The sequence below is a fragment of the Phocoena phocoena genome, chromosome 2 (assembly GCF_963924675.1).
Source record: "Phocoena phocoena chromosome 2, mPhoPho1.1, whole genome shotgun sequence".
NCBI classification, from domain to species: Eukaryota; Metazoa; Chordata; class Mammalia; order Artiodactyla; family Phocoenidae; genus Phocoena; species Phocoena phocoena.
Genome location: NC_089220.1, coordinates 135,756,089 through 135,770,245, shown reverse-complemented (window position 1 = coordinate 135,770,245; position 14,157 = coordinate 135,756,089). Strand labels below are relative to the sequence as shown.

The 14,157-nt window shown below is 41.1% G+C and overlaps 1 protein-coding gene across 1 annotated transcript in view; it reads right to left on the bottom strand.

The window, feature by feature from the left end:
• Positions 1-14,157, bottom strand: part of AGBL1 (AGBL carboxypeptidase 1) — a gene marked incomplete at its 5' end in the record, with an annotated part of 723,168 nt that overhangs the window by 609,459 nt on the left and 99,552 nt on the right. Inside the window, 2 exons of the mRNA XM_065871763.1 lie at positions 1,074-1,141; positions 2,134-2,299. Of these exons, the coding sequence (XP_065727835.1) occupies positions 1,074-1,141; positions 2,134-2,299 (234 nt within the window). The remainder of the gene's footprint in view (positions 1-1,073; positions 1,142-2,133; positions 2,300-14,157) is intronic.

Below are 14,157 nucleotides of genomic sequence, written 5' to 3'. Positions count from 1 at the left end.
TTGTGGAACACGGTCATGCCCTATTGTTTACACATTGTCTATGGTTGCTTTTGTGCTACACCAGCAAAGTTAAGTTGTTGTGACAGAAACTGTATGGTCCACAAAGCGTAGAATAATGATTATCTGACCTTTCCTAGAGAGTTGGCTGACCTCCATTCTATACATAGGTTATTATTGATAGAGACCAAAAGACACCACTTCCTTGCTGGCCAGGATATATGCACCATACAACCCAAAGGAGCACAGTTCACATAAACTCCAAGGTAAATGGAATTGTACAACTCAGTGGTCCTGTGCATAGATTGGGTAGATAAGAAGAGTGACTTATTACAAAGATAGTGGAGATCTACTAGAAAAAGTTTCCTAGGAAATCTTTCCATGGTCTCTTTGCCTGAATATCCTTCACATTCATTAAATACACCAACCCTAAGTGTCTACCTCAGGCTTATCCTGATGGAATATTAGTGTCTTGATAATAGATAGCCTCTGACTTGACGATGGGATTCTACCGGGCCTACCAAGACAAAAAATGACAACTTGGAAATCAGTAACAGTAGCCATCATTTAGTCAGCATCAGTATCTTCCCGGCCTTAAAGTGGAAACGCAAAAGTCCGTCCTTAAAATTTACCCTGGGCGGGACTTCCCTGGTGGCACCGTGGTTAAGAACCTGCCTGCCAATCCAGGGGACATGGTCTGGGAAGATCTCACATGCCGCGGAGCAACTAAGCCCGTGCATCACAACTACTGAGCCTGCGCTCTAGAACCCGCGAGCCACAACTACTGAGCCCGCATGCCACAATTACTGAAGCTCGCGTGCCTAGAGCCCGTGCTCTGCAACAAGAGAAGCCACCACAATGAGAAGTCCGTGCACCACAAGGAAGAGTAGCCCCCGCTCACTGCAACTAGAGAAAGCCTGTGGGCAGTAACAAAGACCCAAAGCAACCAATAATAAATAAATAAAATTTCTAAAAGAAAAAATTTACCCTGGGCTTAGCTGAACATAGAAAGGGACATTTTCCTTTGTAGAATTATGAATGTAGAGATCATTAGAAGCAAGGGCTAGTGTACCTACTTCCTTTTTCACATCTTCAGAATCTGAGTCTTTGTCCTCTTCTTCCTCGCCATCATCTTCAAAATCTTCTGAGTGGGAAAAAAAAAAAAAACAGAGGTGAAATGGATGAGGCTTCCCCTTTGCCTTGGATTGAGATTCTCGCCACCCAACGGTTACTACTTCCCACAAGTAAGGGGCCATTATTAAGTGTACAGGATCCCAACACACGCTTACACTTATTGGATGTGTAAATCATGTGCACATAGGTGCATGAGAGTACTATATCATGACGTCTAAACTGCTGTCCCACACTGAATGCAAAATGAGTGCAGAATAAAATGACACATGAATACCATTCTGGCTTCCTTCACCCAATGTAGAAGTATTTATGCAATTTCTATGTAGAAGTATTTATGCAACTAACATTGCCAGAGTTTAGTGATCACATATATGCCAAAGCTGTTGTAATGTAGACAGCACCTTGATTGATTCCCTAATTTTAATACGAAGGAACTGATTTTAAACAAAAGTCCACAGAAAGCACCCAGTGTCATTGTGACAAGATGATGCCTATGGAAAATCTGTTCCCTGGAAGGAGGACAAGGTTGAAAAGCACTAGTATCTTCTGACAACAAAATCTTCTCAGAGATTGGATAATCAAACTTTCAAGTATTCTGAAATGACTTGCATGGGGGGGAAAACAGCAAAAGTTTGATTTCAATTTCATCCTTAGGGCAAATTAATTCCAGAACCAGTCTGTACGGTGGAGGGACTCCATCATGAGATTACAAATAGATTTTTTTAAATCAGCTGAGATGCCTCTACAGGCATTCCATAGCTACCAGGCAAAGTGCCAACAGTTAATAATTCAGGACAAAATTAACAAGCTTGGTATTATGAAAAACTAGCTTTCTCATACATCTCTCTAATTACTTATTAGATAATCACAGTTGATCTCTTTAAAAAATTGATTCTACTTTCATCCACATTCCTCTGAAATATTATCCAAATGCAAAAGTTCATCATAAAGCTCATAACTATGAGCAAACTAAGTACCGAAGAGCTACCCGCATACTCTTACCTTCAGTTAGAACATGTGGAGGTTCAGAGGCGGTGCTCCCAGGCACTGGGAAGGAATAAGCACTGCTGGCTGTGACCAAGGGAAGTGGACTCTTAGGGTAGCATTGCCTCAGGATCTGAAGCACAAGGGAGATGACAGGCTCCAGACTTTTGTCATCCAGGCAGTTCTGAACAAAGAGAAGATCATATCAGACACTGACATCTTGTGTGGAGTCCCTCTGCTATAATGTTATTTCAAGTAATGGATTACATGCAGCCTAAATGGACAGTAAATATCCTTAATGTAGAACATCTAATCTGAACATTCTAATGGAGAATTTTGTTTAACACAGGATCTGCTTTGGGCCAGTGTGTAATCTGCATTTTTATTTCTCTTTTACAGCTAACATATTATTGGAATGAATTTAGTCTGAAAATAGACTTCAGAGACTTTCAAGGGATGCTGCACCTAACATAAAACATTGTCCAGAATAGCTGAGGGAAGAGGAGGTAATGGCATCTTCCTTCAACCATCCATGTGTCATTGTGAATTATTGCCTAAATTAGAGAGTGAGTAGCTGAATTGATAGAAGTCTTACTTTTCTCTTTCAGCTATGATCTGAAGAGAAAAATATCAAGGAAGAAGATAAAATATGAAATCAGAAGAAAGACTAAGAGAATCCCAAGTACCTAACTTAAATAACATGCTTCTTCTCAAAGCCCACCGTGGTGATCTCTCTTGGTACCTACACTAAGCAAAGAAAAATTGGGTTTGCAGATGTAACATTTTGATACTGATGGAACATGACAAGACCCTTCTTTTCAGACACTGTGAAAAATGTAAGAACAAGTTTACTAAATTGAGAGACAGAGAGTTGGGAGTAGTCAGTATGTCTTTGACAAAAATATGGCCATTTTCTGCAGTCTCTTAGTAAATGTTTTGTCTATTGACTTGATACAGAAAGTTGACTAATGTAAGCCTCCACTTTGGTATTCCTAAGGGGTTTCCACTAAGCTCTAAGGTCAATAAGTCATAGTAGGAGATATGGAGGATGCTTACAGTATGCCACAGGGCAGTGACAATTATGCCAGGCAGGGTACCTCCAGGCCCACATTATGGGCTGCTCCACAGGAAAGAACATGGAGGAAAAACATTTAATAAAATTTAAGCCATGGATTCAAGCTACCCAAATGACTCCAAAGTAAAAAAAAAAAAGTAAGCCAACTTTCAAAACAGAAATTTCTTAATAAAATCAACAATGCTATTTCCAAGGATGAGCTTCAAGATGGTGGAAGAGTAAGAAGTGGAGATCACCTTCTTCGCCACAAATACATCAGAAACACATGTACACGTGGAACAACTCCTACAGAACACCTACTGAACGCTGGCAGAAGAACTCAGACCTCCCAAAAGGCAAGAAAGTCCCCATGTACCTGGGTAGGGCAAAAGAAAAAAGAAAACAAAAGAATAGGGACGGGACCTGCACCAGTGGAAGGGAGCCGTGAAGGAGGAAAGGTTTCCACACACTAGGAAACCCCTTCGCGGGCAGAGACTGTGGGTGGCGGAGGGGGGAAGCTTCGGAGCCGCAGAGGAGAGCACAGCAACAGGGGTGCGGAGGGCAAAGCGGAGAGATTCCAGCACAGAGGATCGGTGCCGACCGGCACTCACCAGCCCGAGAAGCTTGTCTGCTCACCTGCCGGGGCAGGCAGGGGCTGGGAGCGGAAGCTTCGGCTTTGGAGGTCAGATCCCAGGGAGAGGACTGGGGTTGGCGGCGTGAACACAGCCTGCAGGGGGTTAGTGCACCATAGCTAGCCGGGAGGGAATCCGGGTAAAGGTCTGGAGCTGCCGAAGAGGCAAGAGACTTTTTCTTCCCTCTGTTTCCTGGTGCGCAAGGAGAGGGGATTAAGAGCGCTGCTTAAAGGAGCTCCAGAGACGGCGCAAGCCGCCGCTAACAGCACAGACACCAGAGATGGACTTGAGACGCTAAGGCTGCTGCTGCCGCCACCAAGAAGCCTGTGTGCGAGCACAGGTCACTATCCACACTGCCCTTCCGGGGAGCCTGTGCAGCCCGCCACTGCCAGGGTCCTGTGATCCAGGGACAACTTCCCCGTGAGAACGCATGGCGCGACTCAGGCTGGTGAAACGTCACGTCGGCCTCTGCCGCCGCAGACTTGCCCCACATTCCGTACTCCTTCCTCTCCCCGGCCTGAGTGAGACAGAACCCCCTAATCAGCTGCTCCTTTAACCCTGTCCTGTCCGAGCGAAGAAAAGACGCCCTCAGGTGACCTACACACAGAGGCGGGGACAAATCCAAACTGAACCCTGGGAGCTGTGCGAACAAAGAAGAGAAAGGGAAATCTCTCCCAGCAGCCTTAGCATCAGCGGATTAAATATCCACAATCAACTTGATGTACCCTGCATCTCTGGAATACCTGAATAGACAACAAATCATCCCAAATTGAGGCGGTGGACTTTGGGAGCAATGATATATATATATATATATATATATATATATATATTTTTTTTTTTTTTTTTTTTTTTTTTTTTTTACTTTTTCTATTTTTCTGAGTGTGTATGTGTTTGCTTCTGTGTGTGATTCTGTATAGCTTTGCTTTTACCAGCTGTCCTAGGGTTCTGTCTGTCCGTTTTTTGGTGTGTGTGTGTGTTTTTGTTTTTTGGTACACTTTTTAGCGCTTGTTATCATTGGTGGATTTGTTTTTTTGTTTGATTGCTCTCTTCTTTCTTTCTTTTTTTTATTACTTAAAAATTTTTTTCTTATTTTTAATATTTATTTGTTATTTTTTATTTTAATAACATTCTTTTATTTTATTTTTTCTTTCTTTCTTTCTTTCTCTTTTTCTCCCTTTTATTCTGAGCCGTGTGGATGACAGGGTCCTGGTGCTCCGGCCAGGCATCAGGCCTGTGGCCTCTGAGGTGGGAGAGCCGAGTTTAGGGCACTGGTCCACCAAAGACTTCCCAGCTCCACATAATATCAAACAGCAAAAATCACCCAGAGATCTCCATCTCAACGCCAAGACCCAGCTCCACTCAATGACCAGCAAGCAACAGTGCTGTACACCCTATGCCAAACAACAAGCACGACAGGAACACAACCCCACACATTAGCGGAGAGGCGGCCTAAAATCATAATAAGGTCACAGACACACCAAAACACACCACTGGACGCAGACCTGCCGACCAGAAAACCAAGATACAGCCTCATCCACCAGAACACAGGCACTACTCCCCTCCACCAGGAAGCCTACACAACCAACTGAAACAACCTTAGCCACTGGGGGCAGACACCAAAAACAATGGGAACTATGAACCTGCAGCCTGTGAAAAGGAAACCCCAAACACAGTAAGTTAAGCAAAATAAGAAGACAAAGAAACACAGAGCAGATGAAGGAGCAAGATAAAACCCACCAAACCTAAAAATGAAGAGGAAATAGGCAGCCTACCTGAAAAAGAATTCAGAATAAGGATAGTAAAGATGATCTAAAATTGTGGCAATAGAATGGAGAAAACACAAGAAACGTTTAAAAGGGACCTAGAAGAACTAAAGAGCAAACAAACAATCGTGAACAATACAATAAACTAAAAATTCTCTAGAAGGGATCAATAGCAGAATAACTGAGGCAGAAGAACGGATAAGTGACCTGGAAGATAAAATAGTGGAAATACTACTGCAGAGCAGAATAAAAAAAAGAGAATGAAAAGAACTGAGGACAGTCTAACAGACCTCTGGGACAACATTAAAGGCACCAACATTCGAATTATACGGGTCCCAGAAAAAGAAGAGAAAATAAAGGGACTAGACTGAGAAAATATTTGAAGAGATTATAGTTGAAAACTTCCCTAATATGGGAAAGGAAATAATTAATCAAGTCCAGGAAGCACAGAGAGTCCCATACAGGTTAAATCCAAGGAAAAACATGCCAAGACACATATTAATCAAACTATCAAAAATTAAATACAAGGAAAAAATATTAAAAGCAGCAAGGGAAAAATAACATACAAGGGAATCCCCATAAGGTTAACAGCTGATCTTTCAGCAGAAACTCTGCAAGCCAGAAGGGAGTGGCAGGACATAATTATTAAGTGATGAAAGGGAAAAACCTACAACCATGATTACACTACCTGGCAAGGATGTCATTCAGATTCAAAGGAGAAATTAAAACCTTTACAGACAAGCAATAGCTAAGAGAATTCAGCAGCACCAAACCAGCATTACAGCAAATGCTAAAGGAACTTCTCGAGGCAGGAAACACAAGAGAAGGAAAAGACCTACAAAAACAATCCCAAGAAAATGGTAATAGGAACATACATATAGATACCTACCTAAAATGTAAATGGACTAAATGCTCAACCAAAAGACATAGAATGGCTGAATGGATACAAAAACAAGACCCATATATATGCTGTCTACAACAGACCCATTTCAGACCTAGGGTCACAGACAGATGGAAACTGAGGGGATGGAAAAAGATATTCCACGCAAAAGAAAATCAAAGGAAAGCTGGAGTAGCAATTCTCATATCAGACTAAAGAGACTTTATAACAAAGACTATTACAAGAGACAAAGAAGGACACTACATAATGATCAAGGGATTAATCCAACAAGAAGATATAAAAATTGTAAATATTTATGCACCCAACATAGGAGCACCTCAATACATAAGGCAATTCTTAACAGCCATAAGAGGGGAAATGGACAGTGACACAATCATAGTAGGAGACTTTAACACCCCACTATCACCAATGGACAGATCATCCAAAATGAAAATAAATAAGGAAACACAGGCTTTAAATGATACATAAAACAAGACGGACTCAATTGATATTTATAGGACATTCCATCCAAAAACAACAGAATACACTTTCTTCTCAAATGCTCATGGAACATTCTCCAGGATAGATCACATCTTGGGTCAAAAATCAAGCCTTGGTAAATTTAAGAAAATTTAAATCATATCAAGGAACTTTTCCGACCACAACGGTATGAGAGTAGATATCAATTACAGGAAAAAATCTGTACAGAGTACAAACACATGGAGGCTAAACAATACACTATTTAATAAACAAGGGATCACTGAAAAAATCAAACAGGAAATAAAAAAGAACCTAAAAACAAATGACAATGAAAACACGACAACCCAAAACCTATGGGATGCAGCAAAAGCAGTTCTAAGAGGGAAGTTTAGAGCAATACAATCCTACCTTAAGAAACAAGAAACATCTCAAATAAACCACCTAACCTAACACCTAAAGCAATTAGAGAAAGAAGAACAAAACAACCCCAGAGTTAGCAGAAGGAAAGAAATCAAAAAGATCAGATCAGAAAACGAAATGAAGGAAACAATAGCAAAGGTCAATAAAACTAAAAGCTGGTTCTTTGAGAAGATAAACAAAATTGATAAACCATTAGCCAGACTCATCAAGAAAAAAAGGGAGAAGACTCAAATCAATAAAATTAGAAATGAAAAAGGAGAAGTAACAACTGACACTGTAGAAATACAAATGATCATGAGAGATTACTACAAGCAACTCTATGCCAATAAAATGGACAACCTGGAAGAAATGGACAAATTCTTAGAAGTGCACAACCTTCCAAGACTGAATCAGGAAGAAATAGAAAATATGAACAGACCAATGAAAAGCACTGAAATTCAAACTGTGATTAAATATCTTCCAACAAACAAAAGCCCAGGACCAGATGGCTTCATAGGCGAATTCCATCAAACATTTAGAGAAGAGTTAACACCTATGCTTCTCAAGCTCTTCCAAAATATAGCCAAGGTAGGAACACTCCCACACTCATTCTACAAGGCTACCATCACCCTGATACCAAAACCAGACAAAGATGTCACAAAGAAAGAAAACTACAGGCCAATATCACTGATGAACATAGATGCAAAAATCCTCAACAAAATACTAGCAAACAGAATCCAACAGCACATTAAAAGGATCATACACCATGAGCAAGTGGGGTTTATCCCACTAATGCAAGGATTCTTCAATATACGCAAATCAATCAATGTGATACACCATATTAATAAATTGAAGAATAAAAACCACATGATCATCTCTATACATGCAGAAAAAGCTTTTGACAAAATTCAACACCCATCTATGATAAAAACTGTCCAGAAAGTAGGCATAGAGGGAACTTACCTCAACATAATAAAGGCCATATATGACAGACCCAGAGCCAACATTGTCCTTAATGGTGAAAAACTGAAACCATTTCCACTAAGATCAAGAACAAGACAAGGTTGCCCACTCTCACCACTATTATTCAGCATAGTTTTGGAAGTTTTAGCCACAGCACTCAGAGAAGAAAAAGAAATAAAAGGAATCCAAGTTGGAAAAGCAGAAGTAAAACTGTCACTGTTCGCAGATGACATGATACTATACACAGAGAATCCTAAAGATGTTACCAGAAAACTACTAGAGCTAATCAATGAATTTGGTAAAGTAGGATACAAAATTAACGCACAGAAATCTCTTGCATTCCTATACAATAATGAAAAATCTGAAAGAGAAATTAAGGAAACACTCCCATTTACCATTGCAAGAAAAAGAATAAAACACCTAGGAATAAACCTACCTGAGACAAAAGACCTGTATGCAGAAAACTATAAGACACTGATGAAAGAAATTAAAGATGACACAAACAGATGGAGAGATATACCATGTTCTTGGACTGGAAGAGTCAACATTGTGAAAATGACTATACTATCCAAAGCAATCTACAGATTCAGTGCAATCCCTATCAAACTACCACTGACATTTTTCACAGAAGTAGAACAAAAAATTTCACAATTTGTATGGAAACACAAAAAAACCCGAATAGCCATAGTAATCTTGAGAAAGAAACACAGATCTGGAAGAATCAGGCTCCCTGACTTCACACTATACTACAAAGCTACAGGTATCAAGACAGTATGGTACTGGCATAAAAACAGAAATATAAATCAACGGAACAGGATGAAAGCCCAGAGATAAACCCGTGCACATATGGTCACCTTATTTTTGATAAAGGAGTCCAGAATATACAATGGAGAAAAGACAGCCTCTGCAATAAGTAATGCTAGGAAAACAGGACATCTATGTGTGAAAGAATGAAATTAGAACACTCCCTAACACCATACACAAAAATAAACTCAAAATGGATTAAAGACCTAAATGTAAGGCCAGACACTGTAAAACTCTTAGAGGAAAACATAGGCAAAACACTCTATGACATAAATCTCAGCAAGATCCTTTTTGACCCACCTCCTAGAGAAATGGAAATAAAAGCAAAAATAAACAAATGGTACCTAACGAAACTTAAAAGCTTTTGCACACCAAAGGAAACCATAAACAAGACGAAAAGACAGCCCTCAGAATGGGAGAAAATATTTGCAAATGAAGCAACTGACAAAGGATCAATCTCCAAAATTTACAAGCAGCTCTTGCAGCTCAATATCAAAAAAACAAACAACCCAACCAAAAATGGGCAGGAGACCTAAGTAGACATTTCTCCAAAGAAGATATACAGATTGCCAACAAACACATGAAAGAATGCTCAACATCATTAATCATTAGAGAAATGCAAATCAAAACTACAATGAGATATCACCTCACTCCTGTCAGAATGGCCATCATCAAAAAATCTATAAACAATAAATGCTGGAGAGGGTGTGGAGAAAAGGCAGCCCTCTTGCACTGTTGGTGGGAATGTAAATTAATACAGCCACTATTGAGAACAGTATGGAGGTTCCTTAAAAAACTAAAAATAGAACTACCATATGACCCACCAATCCCACTCCTGGGTATATACCCTGAGAAAACCATAATTCAAAGAGAATCATGTACCACAATGTTCATTGCAGCTCTATTTACAATAGCCAGGACATGGAAGCAAGCTAAGTGTCCATCAACCGATGAATGGATAAAGAAGATGTGGCTCATATATACAATGGAATATTACTCAGCCATAAAAAGAAATGAAATTATTTGTAGTGAGGTGGATGCACCTAGAGTCTGTCATACAGAGTGAAGTAAGTGAGAAAGAGAAAAACAAATACCGTACGCTAACACATATATATGGAATCTATAAAAAAAGTGGTCACAAAGAACCTAGGGGCAGGATGGGAATAAAGACGCAGACCTACTAGAGAATGGACTTGAAGACATGGGGAGGGCGAAGGGTAAGCTGGGACAAAGTGAGAGAGTGGCATGGACATATATACACTACCAAATGCAAAACCGATAGCTAGTAGGAAGCAGCCGCATAGCACAGGGAGATCATCTCAGTGCTTTGTGACCACCTAGAGGGGTGGGATCGGGAGGGTGGGAGGGAGGGAGACATAAGAGGAAAGAGATATGGGCATAGATGTATACGTATTCACTTTGTTGTAAAGCAGAAACTAACACACCATCGTAAAGCAATTATACTCCAATAAAGATGTTAAAAATAAATAAATAAATGCTATTATTAAAAGAGGAAAATAAATGTTACTTAGCACGCCCCCCCCCAAAAAGAATGCTATTTCCCCTTCCATGTACTCAAATAATACCAATCAGGTATCTTGAACCAACAGCAGGAAACACTCTCCAAGGAAAATAAATTCGTTGAGGCTATTTTATTGCTGGGACTGGTCAAATAGTTTTAAGTGCTTACTGAAAATTATGAGTATCGGAAAAAGAGAGAACTGAGCATGGAGGATGAAGAATGGTAAGGTAGATGACTGATCAGAGATAATGCTCTAAGCCTCAGCCTTAGGAGCTAGTGAGCCAAGTCCAAGCCAGGGAACTCAGTCAAAACTGCCAGCATTTTGGAAGCCAGGTCTGTCTATGATTGCCATTGGTACTATTGCTGATGATGGTAACAGTGTAATGTTTTACTTGGTGTGGGATGGTGCAGGTGGAAAGCAGGTGAAGGGATGGAGTCAAGTCCAAGCGTCCTGTTTTGATTGGGCCGCACCATGAACTGAATTTGGGGGATGGAGGGAGTATTAGTATCTACAGAAACGTAGGCATTAAGGATAATGTTATATCTGGTGTCTGCTCTACTCAGGGGAAAACATTTATGAATTTAAAGATGATCGTTGGGTCCAAGTTAGTAGGAATGCCTAGATCCTTTGCCAACATTTTCCTGGTGTTAATAGATCGGGACCAGGGCTAAGGTGAGGCAAGGAGGTGTCCCGGACACAAAATTTAAGGAGGCACTCACTCTCAGGCTCCTGCAAGTGCAGGGTCAGCACCTGTGCTGTGTATCATAAAATAACAAGACTACAAGAAATAGGATTCCTGTGGACCAAAGTCTCAGAATTGGGGGCAAAGGTGAGATTTGTAGGCTCACTCTTCCCATGATTCCCAATAATCCACCTGCTACTTGGAAAAGATGATAAAATACAAGAATGCTTAAAATATTCAATTCACATTTAACATCTTTGCGTTAGCTTTGGGATGACAAATACCCTACTTTCATGATACATATGCACGACAGAGTAGAGCACGCAGCTCAGATCCCAGAGCAAGACTACCTGAATTCAAATCCTGGGCTGACGATTGCTAATTACTGTACAACCCTGGCAAGTTACTACACCTCTCTGTGCTGCCGCTTCCTTATCTGTAAAGAGGAAATCATACCAGAACCTCTCTCATAAGGTTGTGTCTGAATTAAATGAGTTACAGGTAAGGTGAGTGCCTAATAGTAAGCATTCTGTAAGCTTTAGCTAGTAGGATGCCAGGAGGCATCATTAGGGTCATAAAACCATATAAGAATATGAAAAGAGGACCTTAGGAGACCACTGCTAATTCAGGGCAGAGTCCTAGCAATAATCCCCACAGTAAAAAAATGAGATATTCTAGTGGAAGAGGAGCCTGAGGAAGAATCAGGAGTCCTGGGTTTAAGCTCTGCTTCTCACCAGCCAAAGCCATCAGTATCTCCTGCCTCGGCTCCCACAGTCTGACTCCTCCCCTTGCCCTCCTGCCTCTCCCTCCTTCTCTTGTGCCCTTGGAGACTCTCCTCTCCAAAGGGCAGCCAGAATGATCCTTGAAAAGCATAAATCAGTTTGAATGGGTGTAGAGTTTCAGTTTTTCAGGATGAAAAGTTTTGGAGATTAGTTATACAAGAGCGTGAAGCTATTTACTACTGAAATGTACACTGAAAAATGGCTAAGATGGTCAATTTTATGTTATATGGATTTTGCCACTATTAAATTTTTTTAATTTTTAATGAAAAATAAAAAGCATAAATCATATTGCCTCCCCTGCTTCAAACCTAAAAAAATAAAATAAAATCTGAATTCCTTTTCATGCTCTAGAAAACTCTACATGATCTGATCTTCACAAACTCTCCAAATCTGTCTTCCCCCTTCTTTGTACCTGCTTAAAATCTGATGGAATAAAACTCAAATTCCTTATCATGGTTCAGTATGCTCTAGACACTCTGGTCCCACCTATGTCTCCAGCTTCACATCATTTCTCCCCACTTTTCCTGCCCATGCTTCTGCCCCACCCCCGACCCCACCACCTGAGGGCCTTCACATTTGCCTTTTTTACCCTCTCCCTGGAGCCCTCATATCAGACCTTCACAACACTGGTTCTTTCTTGTCATTCAGGTTTCAGCTCTGAAGATCGCTCTTCTATGCCAGTCTTAGAGTGGCCCCTCTCCTTCCTCTCTCTCCAGAAGCTCTTTGAACATAGATGGGCATATTCTAAGGTCCAGAACAGATGTGGTGTAGCTTCAGTTTAGGACTGTCTTAGATGGAAACACCTTTGGTTTGGGACCTTCTGGTTCATTCTTGTCCAGGTCTTTCCCTCTTGCCTGACTCTCCAGAATGTCTTAGTGGTTCCACTAGTGGTACACTGCTTTCCTCTCCAGTCTGTACCTCCTGGCTAACTCCTTGCACTTCTGTGCACAAACCAAGTTTTTCAAGCGCTCTGCTTTGACTCAAATGTCAATGACTTCCTTCTCGAAGCCTTCTCTGGTCAGCCAAGACCACCCAGAGCTCTCCTTCCTCTGCATGGCTTTGCCAGTTCCACTCTGGCATCCCACTTGCTGCCTATACTGCAGTGATCCTGATTTCCCCTGTAGGACAGCAGGTGTCCTGAGGAGGATGGGAACTCTAATCACCTTCCTCTGTGAACTACCTACCTAACCCCAATACCTTTCACAAAGCGGAATGTCAGGAAACATTGACTGAATAAACAGTAAATGATCTCCAATTACCCTGACCTCCAGAGTATTGAACTCCTGATTCCCAAGTGGGTGACATTCCCTTTAGGACTCAGCCCTTCCTTCTGTAGATCCACAATGCTGGGGTAATCAGTCCTGTGGACAAAAAGGGTCCTGATGAATCAAGACCTGGCCTGCCATGCTTTCTGAGCATATGACAGTAGCTGCAACTTTTTCAAAGGCTATCAGAGTTTATTCTAGTGGTTCTCAAAGTGAGGGCCCCAGACCAGCAGCATTAACATCAACTGAGTACTTGGTAGAAATGTAGAATCAGATCTACTCAGATCTAATGATTAGAAACCCTAGGAGCGGGGTCCAGTTATCTGTGTATTAACAAGCCCTCTAAGAGATTGTGACACACTGTCAAATTTGAAAACCACCAATCTTAGCAATGTTTTTGGTCTCTGAAGCTGTTCTAGCTCCAGAGAGCGGCCCCTTTACCTGATTATTTCATACAAGTTTGTTCCACCTGCAATTACCCCTTTCTCCAAATTGATAACGATCTCAAACTGTTTCAGGGCACCCTTGCAGGGGTTTGTTTTTAACGTTACATCCAAACTGTCAGCCTTCTTTCTCCTTCCTCATACAAAGCTCCAACAAGATCCCGTTACGTTACACAGCAGCCTCACTGCATTATGGACAATCTGATCCTCTGAACGTTTAAAGGATGCTCAGAGGAAAGGCTGTGGGACCCAGGAAACAAAGAGGTGGGGTTATTGAGAGAGAATCATGGCAAGCAGTGGCCTCAGCAGGAAGGCAAAGAACAATATGATGGGCAAAGTCTGTGGGAAGGACTCAAAGAGAGTTCTTTCTCA